The sequence below is a fragment of the Canis lupus genome, chromosome 13, assembly GCF_003254725.2.
Source record: "Canis lupus dingo isolate Sandy chromosome 13, ASM325472v2, whole genome shotgun sequence".
Classification (NCBI taxonomy): Eukaryota; Metazoa; Chordata; class Mammalia; order Carnivora; family Canidae; genus Canis; species Canis lupus.
Window position 1 is genome coordinate 48,600,608 of NC_064255.1, and position 19,548 is coordinate 48,620,155.

Genomic DNA, 19,548 nt, shown 5'->3' on the forward strand with positions numbered 1-19,548 from the left:
CTCCCAGGCTTTGCCAAGTTGTAACTAAGCCAATATTGATTCTCTGCAACTACTTTGAGCTCAACACTGACCAGTCGATATTATAGCACTTAGAGAAAGAGAACTTTCTAAAAGGATTTCTAAGTGGAATAATACAACATTTAATCCAAAACATTATGTGATTTCATAAGAAAGTTTGTAGGTCATGAAATTTAATTTGAAAAAATCTTTAAGTGGTATGTATTAAAATTTACTTATTATAACTTGGAATTTTATAAACCAAATTTACTTTGAATTAACTATAGCTATGAATGTACTACTTCCAACTTGTGTTCATAATAATTCATTTCCATATTTGTTTATTCAGGAGGTAGGTATAGTCTGATGTAAGATTGACCAAACCATAAAATTCATCACAGTGAACAGGTCTGTAAATAGAAGGGGGGGGACAGTTAATGAGAGTATAATCAATACTCAGTTACTAATGAAGACTGAAATGATGTGCCTCTCCATCCTAATAAGAATGGTCATTTCTCTGCTTCTTCTCCAGATCCCTCTGCTTGAAAAATCCTATTACTCTTCATCAGGGGGTAAACAATTTAACAAGATACTTTAGAAACAAATTCAACTATTGCTCATTCCATATTACGGTAGAATCATCTGGATCTTGGTCACTATCCATCACAGTCGCTGTGCTCTAGAAGGATTACGCAGATGACTGTACTTGGTTCAACCAGATTCTGTCTCTGCCAGGAATCTGAATCTTGAGAATGACACCTGGGTAGAAGGAAGGCCCTTGGAGTTAAATGTTCCAATTGTCATATCAAAGAGGCCATATATAAACATTTCTAAAAATCCCCAGAGTTCTGGTTTTTCTTTCTCCCAAGGTTAAGGTGGTTCTGTTTTCCTTTGATTCTGCGAATCAGCCAATATTCTTCCCGTATTGAGGGCAGGACATGGTAGGGAGCACTCCTGTTAGTTTCTATAGCTTGCAATCAAAGATCCCCAGCTGAAGCAGATAAAACACATATATACACAAAATCAAAAACACTGTATAAGACAATAAGTGACAGATGCCAAGTGAATGATACAGACAGTAAGTGTTGTAATAATTCAGAGGAGCTAGATACATCTATAGTCTGATAAAGTCCAGGCAAGGAAGATTTTGTAAAGGAAATGGGACAGATGTCATTGAGTTACTGCCACCTACCCGTTGGACAACATCCATGAAGATCAATGATAGTATAGCATTGAACTAAGGGCTCAGATCCTGAAGCCTGAGAGAATTGGGCTCAAATCCTGGCTCTGTTTGGTTATATGATCGTGTTCGAGTGAGTTAGCCTCTTCTTGCCTCAGTATGCTTTATTTGTAAAATGGAAATAGTAGTACTCCTCTCACAAGTTCATTGTAAGGATTAAATCAAATAACATTTGTAAAATGTTTAGCACAATGCTGATAAGCACTCGATTTTAAGAAGAAATGAATCAATCATGTATTTCTTGGCAATGGTTGAGAAATCAAACTCAGCTCTCCTGAGTGAATGGATGAAATAGAGCAACATAATTGGTCCAAGAAAATGACAACACATAAAAAGGATCCGTTCCTTTTTCCCACTACCCACCCTACTTCGCTCCACACATGCACATATTATTTCAGGCTAGAGGGAGTTTCACAAGGTCTTTGACTGGTAAGCCATTATCCACTATTAAAAGTCTCAATAACTTGCTAATGTTGTTTCATCAACCTTTAGTAACCTGTGAGATAAGCATTATTGTCACCATCAGCCATAGAGAGGCACAGGAAGTAAAATATCTTAATTCAAACAATCTAGAAGATTAAGAAGTTGATTTTTTATTAATTTGATGTTCTCCCTGCTTTGTAAAGCCTATGTTCCTTCTATACTCCAAACAAGACTAAGAAGGCAACTATTTTAATATTTCTTTCCATTAGGAAATATTTCAGGATTTTCCAACAAAAATTACTTTAGCTTTCCTAAAGAGAAAAACTACTAAACTTTCAGGTCCTTGAGGGAGATGTAGGCCAATGAATAAAATACATGCATAGGTGACATGCTAGAAGTAGGTGGAGACGAAGTAACTGATTCTAGCTGGGATACATTTAGGGAGTCTTTCTTCATAAGTTTTTTTGCTTCTACTCTGTATAATTCATTCTACTCACAGAAACCTAAATTACATTTTAAAACGTGAACAAATCACACAGATTTCCTCACTTGTACCTTTTATCCCAGTTGCGATAGCTATGTAACAACCTGACTGTTGGGGAAAAAACACTTTTTTATGCTCGTGAATTCTGTGAGGAATTCAGACAGAGCACAGCAGAGATGACTTGTCTCTGCTCCATGATGTTTGGAAGTTTAGCTGCTGCACTCAGAGGTTGGAGCTGGAATCATTTGAGGACTCGCCCTCTCATTTGACTGGGTGGCTGGTGCTATTGGCTGGGAACCTCAGTACCTGTCCACAGGAACCCTTCCAGGTGATCTCTCTGTGAAAACGAGTTTGCATTTCATCACAGTATGGTAGCTAGGTTCCAAGGGAAAATGTCCAGAGAGAGAGAGAGAGAGACAAAGAGACAGAGTAAAACTATTTTTTACAACCTACATGCTTTCACTCCTATCATACTCTATTGGTCAGAAAAGTGGTAAACCCCATGCTAGACTCAAGTTGAGGTGACATAAACCCCACCTCGCAATGGGAGAGTTGCAGTCACTTTATAAGAGGAATGTGTGAATGAGATTTATACCGGGGCAGCTGTCTTTGGAGAATTCAATCTGCTACACTTTTCAACAGCTCCTGTGCTCTCAGTAAAATTCAAACTCCTTGAATGGTCTATAAGGCCCTGTGTAGTCTGGATTCCCAGCTACCCCTCTGAACTCGTCTCCTTCCTCTCTCTCTCTCTCATTTCCTGTACTCTAGTCACACTTTTTTTACTGTTCCATGAGCCGCTTAAACTAAACTTTTCTTTTCCCTAAAACACTCCAACCCCAGATCTTTATAAGCCTGCTTCCTTGACATTCAGGTTTCAGCTCATATGCCACTCCTCAGACAGGCCTTCCCGGCCAGCTCTCCTCTGCCCATTATTCCCTGTCACATTACCCCATCTCATTTTCTTAGTTACCTGTAAAACCTGAAGTTAAACTATTCACTTACTTGTTTATTCATTTATTTTCTATCTCCCACCCACATTCCCCACTGAGAGGAGGGTCTTTGCCTGTCTCCCCTCTGGTAACCATCAGTTTGTCATCTACAACTTAGAGTCTGTTTCTTGATTTGCCTCTCTTTTATTATTTTCCCTTTGCTTGTTTGAATTGTTTCTTAAATTCCACATATAAGTGAAATCATATGGTTTATGTCTTTCTCTGACTGAGTTATTTCGCTTAGCATTATACTCTGTAGCTCTATCCATGTCATTGCAAATGGCAAGATTTTTTCTTTTTTATGGCTGAAAAATATCCCATTGTACTTATATAACACATTTTCTTTATCCATTCTTCTATCAGTAGATACTTGGGCTGCTTCCATAGATAATGCTGCTATAAACATAGCAGTGCATGTATCCCTTTGAATTAGTGTTTTTATACCCACTAGTGTAATTTTGATTCATACTCTATGTGTAACCTTTTGAGGAACTATCAAACTGTTTTCCAAAGCAACTAAACTGTTTTACATTCCCACCAGCAATGTATGAGGTTCCAATTTTTTCATGTCCCTGTCAACATTTATTATCTGTCTTTTGGATTATACCCATCCTGGTGAATATGAGGTTGTATTTCATTATATGTCCATATGGATGTTTGTCCATTCCTGATAAATAATGATGTTGAGCATCTTTTTGAGGTACTTACTGGCCATTTGTATATCTTCTTAGAGAAATATCTATCCCAAACTTTTGCCTATTTTTAGTTTAGTTTATCTTTTTAAGTCATAACGGTTCTTTACAAATCTTGAATGTAAGTCCCATATCAGATATATTATATGCAAAATTTTTCTCCCATTCTTCAGGTTGTTTTTTCACTTCATTGGTGATGTTGTTCATAACACAAAATATCTTCTTTTAATACAATTTAATTCATCTTTTTTTTTCTTTTGTTACTTGTGTTTTTGGTGTTGTATCTAAGAAACCATTGTCTAACAAGCAAATGTGTTTATATTTCAGGAAAATTAAATAGAAGAAAAATATAACAATGATGAGGGGAAGCCATATAATAAAGTCATGGGAGAATGAAAGCCTCAGGCAAGGTGTTTTCAAAATTCAGTGTGTCTGGAGGCAGAGGGAGAGGGGGTTGTCTACAGTGCCCAGAACATGCAGGGATTATACACAGAGGAGAGGTGGAGATTTGAGTCATTACCATGGGAATAATAGCTGAATTCACAGAACCCCAGTGTAGTGAGCAAAAAGGGAAGAGTCCTGAGGCCAGAACCCTAGGAAACACCAACATTTAATGGGATTAGGAAAGAAAAGGAGCTCACAATAGAAGCTGACCAAAGTGGTGAGGGAAGGTCAAGAGATGTGTGTCACAAGAATCAAGAGAGGAACAATTTTCAGAAAGAAAGTTATGATCAACTGTGTCCAATAGGGTAGTGTCTAATGATGGTTAATAAGACAAGGACTGAAAAAAAATCTACTCAATTTGGCATTTGGTAGGTCATTGCTGACCTTGGTCAAAGCATTTCAGTACTTTAGTAGCAGAGAGGAAGCCTGATTGTGGTAGAATTGAGTACAAATAGGAGATAAAGGACAGGTTTACAATATAGAAGGACTACTCTTTGCAGAAGCTTGATTATGAAGAAAGGAAGAATAATGTCCCAGATAGGAACCCAGCTGGTTCAAAGCTGGGACTTTATTAAAGTGATCTTGAGTTTGTATACCCATCAGAATTCAGTGCAGGAAATAAAAATACATTCCAGGTATTTCAAAAAGAAAGGAATTTAAAAAAAAAAAAAAAAGAAAGGAATTTAATTCATGAAATTATGTGCTTATAAACAATGGAAGGTTCAGGGGGCCAGAAGTCAGAGGGCCACCAATGACTTTCAGCTTCAAGATCACATCACTACAGCAGCAATCCACGGCTTCCACCGCTGCTACCACATAGCCTTCCTACTCTGAGATGGGGAGGAGACAGGTACGGGTTCATATAACTATAGATGTGGATGCAGAAAGTGGAAGTTTGCTCCTTGCAGTGGCAACCCAAACACATCTTGGTTAGAAAGAGAGCCCTATTTTCTAGATGGCCAGTAGTTTGTAGTTAACTTTGAGCACACTGTGTGAAACACTACGGTTGGAATGTGTTAGTTTAATTCTTATAACAAGCTCACTTAGTGAGGTCAAACAGTTTTCCTAAGGCCATGCTGCTAAGAAATGATGAAACAATTCCATCCCAGGTCCATCTATCTTCACATGTGCTTCCATGACAATGCAAGGACATAGATGTCTGCCATCTACCCATGTGGGACACAGCAGGGAAGAAGGGCTTCTATCCTCAACTGGTCTTCCAAGAAATTGGTTTGGAATCCTCCAAAATGACCTGGGGAAGAACCCCATTATCATTTCTGGAAATAAAGCATAAACTGTGTCTTGTTTCTTATTCATGCACAAATAATCTGTTCATCAGATTGCTATGTCTCTTCCCTATTTTAATCAGACTGCCAAAATTATTTCTTTTTTAATTTAAGAATCATATCACTGCCTTTTAAAACACCAATGACTCCAATAGATTAATCACCAGCACATTCCATTTTACCTTAACACATTAGATAGCAGAGGCTGTATTGGCTATACTCTAGGACACATCAAAAATAAAATAAGCATGAAAGCTTTGGACATTATTGCTATGGTATCAAATATTCACATAAAAGCACAAAAGCCTTGATAAAATGTCTTGTCATCATCCAATCTTCATTATTCAGTAAAATAAGCATGAGGATGCATTTAAAAGAACACTGTAAGTAAATTAAGCTATGTTCTATTTTAATTAGACGTAATCCTATCAAGAAAGCTCAAAAAAATGACTAAGCATCTTTACAAATTTATGTAACAGTAAATTTTTTCTTAAAGATATTTTATGTAATCTATATTATTGATAATTCATTATTCAATTATTTATTCATTCATCAAGCATTTACTGGTGATGTCTGGTGTTATAGAGACAAGCTCAAAATGCCCATAGTGTAATACGGAAAATGTAAAAAAGATTCAACCAGACAGCTTACAGTCATGATCTTTAGGGAAAAGAGTAAAACAAGGGCCAGGTCAAGGAAAATATTAGAAGTTTGTTGGGAACTTTTCACAACTATATTGTTTGAATTCCTCTATAAGCATATACTGGTTGATAATTTTAAATATGGTAAAATGTATATGTTAGTTAATAAGGTAAATATCATAGAAATTATCAGCATGATTTTTCTCTTTTGCTTTTCCTAGCACATATTTTTCCTGGTTTACACAAGATACCAACCAATCTCAGAAGGATTTTAAGAGATTTGTTATAGAATGAGAACACTGATTGCTTACTGGGTGCTAGGCACTCTTTTAAACAATTTACATAATACGAAGAGAAAGATCAAATTAATATTCAGCTTTTGACCTTCAAATAAGATTGTGCAGCTGAACAATAGCCTCAAAAGATAGGTTATTGAATCGGGAGGGATTGCCTAAAATCTTTTATTAAGCTTCATTCCACATCCATTAGAAACCAGGTCTGAATGACTTGGTTCAGATTACATTTCTTTCCTTGAGAAGACACCCAGTTGAGGAGCTCTAACTACCCTGTGGTAGAAGGAGAGTGTGTTACCAAGGAAGTGAGGATGAAGCCATTCCTCTTCAGCCCCAGAATTCTGGGATGAAGAGAGTAAGACAGAAACACAGCAGTCAGACACCTGTCCCGAGTATGTAGTATGGAACTGGGGCAGGCATCAAGGGCAAAAAGAGATCCTTCTCCCTCTTTCCCTGTCTGAGACTCTGAGACAAGACCTCATTGCAGGTTGCCTCATGTCAACCCAAGTAGGGCCAGTACAGCCAGGCAGAGAAAAGTCATGAGATTTAACTTTAGAGTCACCTATACAATGCAAAGAGCAACCAAGTGGACAAGAGTAGAAGAGGTTCCCAAGGACCACAGTCTTCCCCTCAGCCACAAGGTCAGGCAACTCCACATCTCCCCATAAGCATAGATGCAGTTAGCATCTTGGAACTTAAAGGGTGAGAAATCTAACAAACTAAACTTATTCTCTAAAACAGACTAATATCACCTTTTAAAGGGAGTGTTTAAATTATTGGATCAGATTAAATTTAAATCAGGAAGGATATAAATGCTCATTGTTTTTATTCCTCATCAGCAGGTGAGGATGGAGGAAGAAGGCTGGATTCATTAACAAAGGGACTACAACTTCTCTGTATTTTGGAGATGAGGTGTGAGTTAAGTTCACAATCCTGCTAAATAAATTTAAAAATGAATTACAATACAGAATATTAAATGCTATGAAAAAAAGCATAGGGTGCAATGGGAGCTCTACACAGCAAAACTAATTGCTGTATTGGATCAGACTCATAGAGCATCCAGCCCCTGATTTGGTCTTTCTAGTGAAACCTCATGCACTGAGTGCTAGCGTGGGGAGCATGACTGATTTTGACTTCACATTGCATCAACTGGAAAATTAAGGGTATTTCTTGAAATACCACCAGCTTCTTATAATATCCCACTACGTATTTGGCATCCATCGATTTCTCCAACTCTTCTTGAACATTTTTATACATCTGCACCATCTTTCAGAGGCCTTTAAGTCTCTGTAGAGGATATGTCTGAAACTTCTGTTTGTTAACATCCAATTTCAAGGAGTTAGGAAGAACGAGGTGAGGCAGGGTCTGTGTATCAGAATCTTCCTCTTCAGATGGTTTTCCCTAACCCTGAGAAAGGAAAAAGAAGCCAAAGTATATGTTCGAAGTTTAGATGGTACATATGGTTGGCTCAGAATGGCTCAAAGCATAAATTTTATTTCCTCACATGCAGCTCTTCCTCTCGCCCCTAGAAATAACTCCAGTATAACCCATGACTTTTTTGGTGTCTCTGAAGTAGAATAATTCCATGGTTGGTAATTAAAATATCTAGTTCCCAGATGTAAACAAAACTTTAACAAACTCCTCCTCTGCCCTGCTACTGGGACTATCTGCAACTTTCCTTCCTGTAGACATTTCTAGACAGGCCCCTTTCCTGTTAAGGTTTAGTTACTAGACCACAGACATCCCTTTAGGTTATTTAAACAGAAGGGGCCTTACAACCAGGTTATAGGAGGCTGACAAAAATTGTTTGGAAAGGCTAAAGGAAGACACTGTAGGCAAAGCTTCTAGAAGCAGCTACTAATGCCAGGATCACATCTCCCTTGTGGTCAGAAAAGCTTTCACTGGCAGGATGAAATCTCTCTTGATTTGAGATGAAGACATAAGCTCTCCAAAAATTCCTGGATCACTTTTAACAATCCGTTACACCACTAATAAAACACTAATTTGGTTTGGGAATGAATCATAACTGATTCAGGCCTTCTTTACTCTTGAGATGGACATGGAACCCGGTTCTGGCCAACCAGGGGAACTCTATTAGCGGACTCTGGGCGACATTTTTCTCCCTGATGAGAAAGAGGCCTTTGAGGCAAAAATCTCTTTTTTTTTTTTTTTTTTCCACATCATGCAATCCTACTCCTCTCCTCTCACTTCTTGTATTTGGGTGTTTTGCTTGCAGACCTCTTTCTTAGTTGTGGCAGCCATTCCACAATGAGGCAAAAGGCCTGAGGCTAAAAGCCATCCACTGAGAAGAGAGAATGTGGTTGGATGAGAAGTGATCAGATCCTTGATGGCATCGCTGAACTGCACACCAAACTAGAACCTGCTACTGTCAGGTATCTTGTCAAGTGAGACCACGAAATGCTTTGATTACTTAACCAATTATTAGTCAGGCATTCTGGTACTTATAGCCAAATACATGTCGACCAAGACACAGGCTGAATCTCTAGAACTTGTGTAAGTTCTGAGAGAGGATGAGAGAGCCAGTGTGAGCCTAGGGAAAAGATGCAAATGCAGCCAAGTCAGCAAGTAGGTACTTTCATGTTTCTGCAGAGTTAGGACTCCTGAGCAAGTTTCACCAAGAACCTGGATTAAAGAGCAAGCCTTAGAAGTTAAAATATGCCTATGGCTATGAAGTTAAAATATAGTGAGAGAATGGAGAGATTTACCTCCTAGACATATGTATTTACCTTTCAAAGTGGGGCACAACCTGAAATCAAGGGGACATCTAGGAGGTATAGACCAGGAGAGGCTTGTCTTCTCTCCTGGAGACATTCACAGTTCATCCTTGGACAATATGGATTTGAACTATGCAGGTTGACTTACATGCAGATATTTATTCAATACTGTACTGTAAATGCACTGTAAATGTATTTTCTCTTACAATTTTCTTAATATTTTCTCTAGCTAATTTTGTTGTAAGAATACAATATATAATACATATAACATGCAAAATATGTGTTAATAGATTTTATGTTATCAGTAAGGCTTCTTGTCAACGGTAGGCTACTAGTATTAAGGCAGTCAAAAATTATATGTGGATTTTCAACTGTGCAGGGGATGCACACCGCAACTCTCCATGTGGTTCAAAGGTCAAACATATTTACATTCCCAAAGGTAAGAACCCAGGACCTTTCCCTTTCCTTTCCAAGGAGAATGAGTATACCACAGGCAGCAAACATTTCTCTCCCTTTCTCGGAGGGGAAGGGTGAGAGCTGTCCCTGTCATATATAAACTCTCAAATCTTGGGGGATCCCTGGGTGGCTCAGTGGTTTAGCGCCTGCCTTCTGCCCAGGCGTGATCCTGGAGTCCCGGGATCGAGTCTCACATTGGGCTCCCTGCATGGGGTCTGCTTCTCCCTCTGCCTGTGTCTCTGCCTCTCACATGAATAAATAAATAAAATCTTAAAAAAAAAAAAACTCTCAAATCCTTAATTTAGAGATGCTTACTCTCCCGCAGTGTAGAACCCAGACATATTGGGTAACATCTGGCTTTCATCTTATCTCTCTGGGGGGAGAGGGGTAAGGGAACCCATAGTTATTGATGTAAGTAATAATAATTTTGATCTCTGCTCCAAAGACTCATATTTGCCTTCAAGATAATATAAGTAAATATAGGTATTAAATATTGAATCAATCATAGAAAGAAGCTTGTGTATGGTTCTTTACTGGTGAATATGTGACTCAGTTATAAAAAGGCTAATGTGATACTAGATTGTGTTGATACACATTGAATGTGCTATGCTAGATATATCAACAGAAACAAATATATCCCAGTCCTCGGCCCTAATCTGATACAATAATTTCTGGGTATAAATTTGATAAGAAAACAGAGAAACTAGAGTGTTTCTACTCCAGACATTAGTTAAGTTATAGGTTTGGAGACCATGTCAGGTGAGCAAAGGTTGAAGGATCTGGGGCATTCTGAAGGGTCATTATATATATAAGGGAGAAGATTCACTTTCTTTTAATTGCTCAGAAAAAATTGCTCATGCTCAAGGAAAAACAGATTTTGGCTTCATATAAAGAATTTTTCCAACAAAACTTTTAGCAATGCAATGAGCTGCTTTGAAAAGCAGTGAGTTCTCTTGTTGTTGGAAGTAGCTACAGGGTAGCTGGGGTGGCCATCTGTTAGAGAGATTGCACAGAAATCTGGGTTTATGTGGGAGGCTGGTCTAATTAATCTTTCGGGACCCTGGCAACTCTATTCCTCCAAAAGTTTAATTGATCATCATCTGAATATCCTCTTTTTTGACCATCGTCCTATGGAGTTCCTTCCCTTGATAGAATTATTTTAACTTCCAGACTTGAAGCCAACACTCTTATCACTTACTTTGTGACTCTTGGCAAATTGATCTCATCAGTATAATGGAGATATCAAAACCTCCTATTTCATAGGGTTATTATGGTGATCAAATGCTATAAAGCATGCACAGCACTTAGAATATAACCTAACATATACTCAATACATAATGACTAATATTAATTTATTCAAATCTTTGCTTATTGTCTTTTTCTACCTTTTACTTGACTACCTCCTCATCCTTCACACCTCCATTAGTTTTCATTTACATGCCTCTTATTTTCAGTGAGTTTGAGTCCCTGTTTATGCTGGTAAAGAGCCATGGGATGAATTACATATTCATACCTTTGCTCATTTTAAAATTATTTTCTTGGGCAGCCCTGGTGGCGCAGCGGTTTAGCACCACCTGCAGCCCAGGGTGTGATCTTGGAGACCCGGGATCGAGTCCCACGTCAGGCTCCTTGCATGGAGCCTGCTTCTCCCTCTGCCTGTGTCTTTGCCTCTCTCTCTCTAGCTTTGTCACTATGAATAAATAAATAAATAATCTTTTAAAAACAAAATTATTTTCTTACTATGTTCTAATATATGCTAGTCATTATACTGCTGAGTTACAGGAGTTTTTTATATATTAGGTCTATGATAATAGTTGTATTTTTCCCAGCTATCCTTTGTCTTCTGACCATAGAAATTTTCATGTGCAAAAAAAAAGTTTTTAAAAATATATATTAGTATTTATCAGTCTTTTCTTTTTCTTTTTTCAGTCTTTTCATTCATACAGAGCCCCTATCTTATCTCTATTCTTACTGACTCCAAATGCTGATTAAAGGGCATAATCCCTTGCAGTAGCATTATGCAATGAAAAGTTCTGATGTCTTTGAGGATGCACAAAAGAAACTGCTATGTCATTAAAATGATTTAGCATTGTGCTTTTAAAAGGACACTTTCTTGGAAATAATTTTCTAGTGTCTCTGCTGCTAAAGAATAGCTTCTCATAACATCTGATTACTTACAAAGCTTGAGTATTTTTTGTAGCCAAGTCACTTCAAAGGCTCCACTGCAAGGCTCCAGACAGACGGGAACTACTGTAACCATTATCCTTATCTGCCAGTAAAAATCAGGTTGCCAGCCAAACCACACACCTGTGGTAATAGGGAAACTGAGTCCCTGCTGCTTAAATAAAAGGACGTGAATTCATGCTGACATTTTAGTCCTATCTCTGGGCCAGGCACTGAAGGGAGGCAACTGTGTTATATTGGACTCGGTGTCAGAAGATCCACTTCATTCAGTTCTGTTCAATTCAATTCACACTTCCTGATCTTTTATTAAGGGCCAGTCACTCTGCTTGGTTTTGAGGACAAAGATCTGTGTAGTATAAGGAGCTCATAGTGTAACAGGGGAAATGGGATAATCAATACTCACAGATAAATGGGATAATCTATAGTCACGGAAGAGTTAATGATATCCAGATATACTGAATATGTTTTGAAAATACAGAGAAGAAACCTGAAGACACCTCAATTTATCTCTGTTAAGTTTCTCCTAAACATTATCTGTACATACCTAGTTGTTTCCTGTGAGTTATTTTTATTCACAACACTTTTGACATCAGATGAAAGGTTTTTTGCCTCCTGACACCAAATACAGTATCTTTTCCAAAGCCACTTTTCCAAGTGTTCCAGAATTCAACTGAGTTCTGACTCTAACCACCCAGAGTTACTGCAGATTCCACAAGTTAAGACTGTACAAGAATGGGTGCCTACATGGTTCAGTTGGTTGGGCGACTGACTCTTGGTTTCTACTCAGGTAAAGATCTCATGGGTCCTGGGATCAAGTGGGGGATGGGGACTTGAAGATGCTCTTCCTCTGCCCCTCCCCCACCTGTGCACTCTCTGAAATAAATAAACAAATCTTTTTTTTTTTTTTAAATAAACAAATCTTAAAAAAAAGAAAAAAGACTCTATAAGACTGTTCCTACTTCAGATGCAATTCACAAGTCCCTGGCCTCCTGTACTTCTGATGGACCATGACCTCTCTCGGGTTAGATGATTTTTAGAATGATTTACAGAACTCAGAAAGACACTTTACTTACTACTACCAGCTTATTATAAAGGATATAACTCAGGAACAGCCAAGTAGAAGAGATGCACAGGGCAAGGAAGGGGGAAGGGGCATGGAACTTCCAAAGCCTTCCAGACATGCCATCTTCCCAACACTTTGATGCATAATGTGTTCACCAATCTGGAAATCTGGATCCTGTCGTTCAGGGCTTTTACAGTGATTCCATCACATACGCATGATCGTTCTGTTCTCCTGAGCACCCACACTAAATGTTAGGAATAAAGGGAGTGTGGTGGGCTAAATGGGAGCCCTCTAAGAGATATGTATATGTGTGCAGTGACCTTGACCTGAGGCCCTGGAGTCCAGCAGTGAGACTGACTCTGGTCTTTCATGTCCCCTGGAGCAAAACAGCCCGTAACATCAGTGTTTCACTCACCTTTTTTAATTTCTTTGATTTTGATTTTTATATTTCAAAGTACTGTGTTTGGGGGGCAAAGGGATGCCAAGGAAGGAGTCTTCTGGACTGGAATGGCTGTTGCACAGCAAAATAGCTATATTATTAACTTATTTATGCCTCCCTATTTCCAAAAGAGATGTTTGTTTTTCAGCAAAAAAATGGGTTTATTGTATATTGAACATATACAATATATGTATATGTTGTATATATACAACAAGACTATGAAAGCCATCTACGGTGCCTAAGTCACTGTTCTTAGAAATTCCATAAAACAACTCATTAGGACATGTAGGAAAACAGACAGGTACACGCAATGGAAACGTTAGCAGTATATGAATGGGCACAAAGTTATTCACAACCCACAGAGAAGTTACATGACATATAAAAATGAGGTGCCTTTTCTGACTGTAGGGCCTATTTGGGAGAGTAGTGAACGGAAAGGAATCAAGCTCCTCTCCAATTATCCAGAAATCTTCAGGGTAAACATGGAATTGTAGGATTTGACCTATGTGATTTCTTTAGGGGAGCAAGCTCTCTACAACCAGTTTATTTCAATTTAATTCCCTTCACAAAATGTTAATTGTGGTAGGTGCTAGAGAAACATAGCTGAATATAATAATCTCTGATTCAAAAAATTCACAGTTGGGGGAGGCAGGGAGAGACATACAACTATGTTGGTGCTACTTTTTTTTTTTTTTTCTTAAGGATTATTTATTTATTTATCCATAAGACATACAGAGAGAGGCAGAGACATAGGCAGAGGAAGAAGCAGGCTCCCTGCGGGGATCCCAGGACCTGGGGATCACGACCTGAGCCAAAGGCACTCAACCACTGAGCCACCCAGGAGTTCCAATTATGTTTTGATGGAATAAAACTATAACTCATGCAATCAAAATTTAATATGATGCTCATGATGGAATGAGTATAATAAATCTAAGTGTCGGGTAGCCCGGGTGGGTGGCTCAGCGGTTTAGCGCCTGCGTTTGGCCCAGGGTGTGACCCTGGAGACCCAGGATTGAGTCCCACGTTGGGCTCCTTGCATGGAGCCTGCTTCTCCCTCTGTGTCTCTGCCTCTGCGTCTCTCCTGAATAAATACATAAAGTCTTTAAAATAAATAAGTCTAAGTGCCTACACAGCTTTACAGGGAGATGGGTGTGGCAGCAACAGTTTTATTGGGCGATTGTCGGGGAAAGTTGCAAAGAAACGTGACTTTCGGGTTGGACTTTTCGTGGTCAGCCGGCGTGCACCCGGCGTGGTCAGCCCACCTGGCGTGGTCAGCCCACCTGGCGGTCAGCCGGCGTGCACCTGGCGGGGGACGCTTATCCGTCGCGGGGACCAAGGCCTGGGCAGCGTCTCAAGCCTGCGCTGCGCCGCCGGCCCACGACTCGGGCCCACGGAAGGAGCGTTGCGGGCGTCCTCGGGCTCCTCGGTGGGGCGGGGCGCGCCGGCCGCCAGGGGGCGCCGTGGCCGCGCGCCCGCCGGCCGTTGCGTTTCCGGGCGCTCGGGCCCAGCGCCGCCATCGCCGCCGCGCAGCGCCCGCCGCTCCCGTTACCGGGGCAACCGCGGCGCCGACTCCGCGCCATTTTCAAACTCTCCCAGCGCCGCAGCTGAAGTGCGGGGCGGAAGGAACCAGCCGCGGGGCGGGGGCGAGCCCCGAGGGGCGATGCGGCCGCGGGCGGAAGGAGCGGCGGCGGGAGCTGCGGGTGAGTGCGGCTGTGGCGGCGGGAGGGCTCCGGCAGGTCCCCGCGGGCCGGGCCCGGGGGCTGCCGGGAGGGCGGCCGCGCGGCCGCGGGAGGAAGTGGGGCCCGGCCTTGGCGGCGACGCCCGCGAGCCGCCCGCTCCCTCCCGCGCCGCCCCCCGCGGGCGAAGGTGCGGCGTGTGCCTGCCGCCGGCCGCGGCTGACGGGCTGACGGAAGAGCTCAGGCGCCTGCCGCCGCGGGGCCAGGCCTGCGTGTGAAACCGCGGCGCCGCAAAGCGCAGGGCGGGAGCCGCTGGGTGACCTTTGTCCTGCGCCTCGGTGCGCACCCCGCCCTCCCAGCCTCGACTCTTAAGTTCAGCGTGGAAGAACACGAGGCAGCCTAAGGTAAGGTTGGTGTTTTGTTTTCTTTCGACCCCTGTGCGTACAGGATACACTTGTAAGAATGAGACGTGGGGGCTTCGGGCCGTCCGGGTGGCCCCGCGGCCTAGCGCCGCCTTCGGCCCAGGGCGTGACCTGGGGACCGCGGATCGAGTCCCGCGTCGGGCTCCCTGCATGGAGCCTGCTTCTCCCTCTGCCTGTGTCTCTGCTTCTGTGTGTGTGTGTGTGTGTGTGTGTGTGTCACGAATATATAAAATGTTTTAAAAAGATGTACTGGCTTTCAGTCACCCCCTCCCTCAGTATTAAGCGAGTGAGGAGTTCTAAACACGTATGCGGGGGGGGGGGGGAACCTCCAAACTTACCCTTTTAAAAAAATTATTATTTTATTTACTTATTCATGAGAGACACAGAGAGAGAGAGAGGCACAGACACAGGCGGAGGGAGGAGCAGGCTCCATGCAGGGAGCCCGACGCGGGACTCGATCCCGGTCTCCAGGGTCACGCCCTGGGCTGCAGGCAGGCGCTCAACCGCTGAGTCCCGCCCCGGGCTGCCCCAAACCTACCCTTTTATGCTGTGCTGAAAACTTTCAGTGTAGCCACAGTGTTTGGGTGACGTAGGTGCCGCTCACTGATGAGGATGCTTTTCGTCCTTCCGGGGGAGAGGGATGGATTTTAATCTTTTCCATCCGTCCTGTGTTTGGGTGGTTTTTTTTGATTCGTCTTCATTGACCGTCTCAGCCAAAGGAGGAAGTCTTAATTCTCGGTAAACAAAAGTTGGTACCAGACAAAGGGGAGAAATGTCTGAGTGGGGAGGCCCTGCTAGGTCTTGACAGGTGTACGGGCCATGTCTCCAGGAGTGTATCTAAAACGCCTTGCATCATCAGTCCGGTCACTCTTGTGAAAGGAACCTAGAAAGTCCATGGGGACGCCCCTAAAAGGAAAGGTTAGCCAAGAGTGTGGAGAGAGAAAGATCTCTCTTGAAAGGAGTAGATTAGAAGTGACATGGCACGTTGCTGCAGCTTGGTACAGATAACTATGCTTGATCTTAGCCAAAAGGCCAAGAGGCCATTGCAGCTTGGTACAGAAACCAGGGTGCTGGATCAGGACTCAGGAGACCTGAATGCTTACCTTCTTTGTGGCCCAGTGGTTGGGCAAAGTTGCTCTCTAGAGGCAGCCTTTCCTCACATTTGATTAGAAAGGATGTCTAGTACACCATGTCTCCCTTGTGAGGATCAGTTTTGCATGTATTCACATGCATTCATGTTTTATAAGTTGTGAAAAACAATAGAGATGTTAAAGCAATATTGTGTTTGTCTTAGAAATATGAATACTAGAACTATACTTACCTGGCAGAGGTTCTAAACAAGCAATTTTTTTTTAAGATTTTTATTTATTTATTCATGAGAGAGGCAGAGACACAGGCAGAGGGAGAAGCAGGCCCCTTGCAGGGAGCCCAATGAGGGACTCGATCCCAGGACCTGGGCTGAAGGCAGACACTAAACCGCTGAGCCACACAGGGATCCCTAAACAAGCAATTTTTTAATAACTCTATCTTAGGGTACATTAATAGAGAACACATTCATAGATATTGAAAAAGAAGGATGAACTGTGTGTAGAGATTCATATGTTTGTCTTTTTTTTTTTTCATTAAAATTTACATGACAAAATGCACAGATCTCAAGTGTACTATATGAAGACCTTTGGTAAATACATTTGTGTAACCAGTACCCCAATTAACATAATATTTTCATCACCCCAGAAAGTTCCCTCATAACCCTTCCAGTCAGTGTCCACTCCCATTGACCCAGGCCACAGCTATTCTGGTTTCTGTCTACATAGTTTCATTTTGCCAGTTCCTGAATTTTTTTTTTTTTAAGATTTTTATTTATTTATTCATGAGAGACACAGAGAGATGCAGAGACACAGGCAGAGGGAGAAACAGGCTCCATGCAGGGAGCCTGATGTGAGACTCGATCCCGGGACTCCAGGATCACGCCCTGAGTCAAAGGCAGACGCTCAACCGCTGAGCCACCCAGGTGTCCCAACCATTCCTGAATTTGATGTAAATAGAATCATACAGTATGTATGACTGGCCTCTATTGCTCAAGTAGTGTTTTCCAAGTTAATTCATGTGGTTGACATATATCAGTATTTCCTTCTCTTTTATTCCTGAATAGTATTGTATAAATATCTCGTAGTTTATTTATCTGTCTACTGTTGATGGACAGTATGTTGTTTCCAATCTGGGGCTATTATGAATAAAGCTGTTATGAACATTCTTATAGAGTGTCTTTGTGGATGCTTATTTTCATTTCTTTGAAGAAAAAGAATTATAGAGTTCTGGGGTAGAAGTTTAACTTTGTAAGAAACTGCCAGACCTTTTCCACCATGATTTTACGCTCCTGTCAGCAATGTGAAGATTCTAGTTGCTCTAAATCCTTGATAACATTTGGTTGTGCGCTTTTTAATTTTAGTCATTTTGGTATGGATGAAATTGTGTCTCCTTGTGGTTTTAATTCATATTTCCATATAACTAATGGTGATAAGCACCTTTTTATATGATTATTCCCATTCAGTTATCTTTGCAAGGTGCCTGTTCAAGACTTTAGCCCATTTTCTTACCAGATTGTGTTTATTATTATTATTGAACTATAAGTGTTCTTTATGTATTCCATATACAAATCCTTTGTCAGATATTATGAATATTTTCTCCCACCCCTTCAATGTCTTTTTGTTTCTTAGTGGAATATGTTGATGAGCAGACGTTTTTAATTTGATGAAGTCCAAAAATCTATCAGGTTTTTCTTTTATATTTAAGTGCTTCCAAAAGAGACTTCTCTAAAGATTCTCTGCCTATCTCAGGCTTAGGAAAATATTCTTTGTTTTCTCTTTTTTTTTTTTAACTTTTCAATATAGGTTTATCAGGAGATACTTCTTTTACTACAGCAACATGACTATCATAAGCACTGCATTTAAATCAGTCTAAATATTCTAGAGGGCTGCTTACCCAAAGAAAAACGAAAAATAGTTGCTTCATATTGAAAGACTCTTTTCTTATCATGAAATAGTAATGATAGCCATAATAATAGAATAATGTTTTACTCTCTTCTTTTTAGGACTTTTATTTTAGGTAGTGAATAAAACTAGTTTTGGAAGACAAGATGACTACAGCTGCAGAAAGAAAGTATATTAATATTAGAAAAAGATTGGATCAGTTGGGATACCGCCAGACTCTGACAGTGGAGTGTTTACCATTGGTAGAAAAACTTTTCAGGTAAAGATGAAAATACAGTTTTAAACCTGTGTGATCCTTTATCCCATTTATCTAGTTTCTATTAAATTTCATGTTACAGTAAAGAAATGGGTAGGGTTTTTTTGTTTTTTTTTTTTTTGTTGTTGTTGTTTTTTAAGTCCTTCAGTCATCTGAAGCTCATCTATTCTTAGCTCATCCATATATAACATCAGTTCAGGGCCTCTGCATTGCAGACCTCTAGGGGTCACCTTTCACACTATACTATTCAGAGCAAATGTTTCTGAGAGTTCTCTCTGAATAGAATTACAATTTTTTAATGTGATTTTCTGATATCATTGGGAGTTCTGTGTCTGCCTCATTAGTTTTAAATTACTGTGATTCGATAAAGGTTCTCTAATATGTGGTTGGTCATACTTTAGCAGTTACATGTTACTTTAACTAGAAGATTCTATGTGATTTTGTTCTTTTCTGTTCTTTCCTTGAGACTGGAAAAGGGAAATGCTGAGAAAGCTTTTGCATTAGGACTACAAGCTATAAAAAAAAAAAAAAGGACTACAAGCTATGATGATGGTAAGAAGAGAATGGAAGAAAGATATTTGGTGGTCTTTATTATGGCCTCCAGAACCCTTCATGATCTAGTTCTAGCTCTACAATTCAGGGTTGTAGGGTGGGTGAAGTATGTCTAACCTTCTAAGAAACTGGCAGACTTTTCCTACAGTGAACTTATACTCCTACAGCTTCATCTGCCATGTATTTAACCACTTGGAGCTCCCTAAACATAAACACTCCCTACCGGGCTCTCCCTACTGGGCTCTCCATGTGCTATTCTGTCTGCCTGGTAAGTCCCTCTGTCCTC

At 40.7% G+C, this 19,548-nt stretch overlaps 1 protein-coding gene and 1 long non-coding RNA gene across 7 annotated transcripts in view; one reads left to right on the forward strand and one right to left on the reverse strand.

Annotated features, from left to right (window-relative positions):
- Positions 1-200: 200 nt before the first annotated feature.
- LOC112652313 (uncharacterized) lies at positions 201-12,710 on the reverse strand. Of its 2 annotated transcripts, XR_003131357.3 has the most exons (3): positions 12,409-12,537; positions 2,451-2,519; positions 201-988 (listed from the first exon to the last, which is right to left on the reverse strand). It is a non-coding gene; the product is annotated as an uncharacterized LOC112652313 (long non-coding RNA). The 2 variants fall into 2 exon arrangements; XR_007401712.1 differs by lacking the exons at positions 201-988; positions 2,451-2,519 and adding an exon at positions 7,295-7,896 and having other exon boundaries at positions 12,409-12,710.
- A 2,218-nt stretch (positions 12,711-14,928) lies between these two features.
- Positions 14,929-19,548, forward strand: part of CEP135 (centrosomal protein 135) — a 78,360-nt gene continuing 73,740 nt past the window's right edge. For 2 of the 5 annotated variants that reach the window (XR_007401713.1, XM_025435594.3), the window contains exons 1-2: positions 14,929-15,066; positions 18,556-18,713. Coding sequence is in view for 3 of the 5 variants with exons in the window: in XM_025435594.3 (XP_025291379.3) it covers positions 18,601-18,713 (113 nt within the window). In the remaining 2 variants the exon portion in view is untranslated. Of the gene's footprint in view, positions 15,067-15,142; positions 15,452-18,555; positions 18,714-19,176; positions 19,263-19,548 lie in introns of those variants that run through there. The other 3 variants (XM_025435593.3, XM_025435591.3, XM_035706846.2) reach the window with 3 other exon arrangements.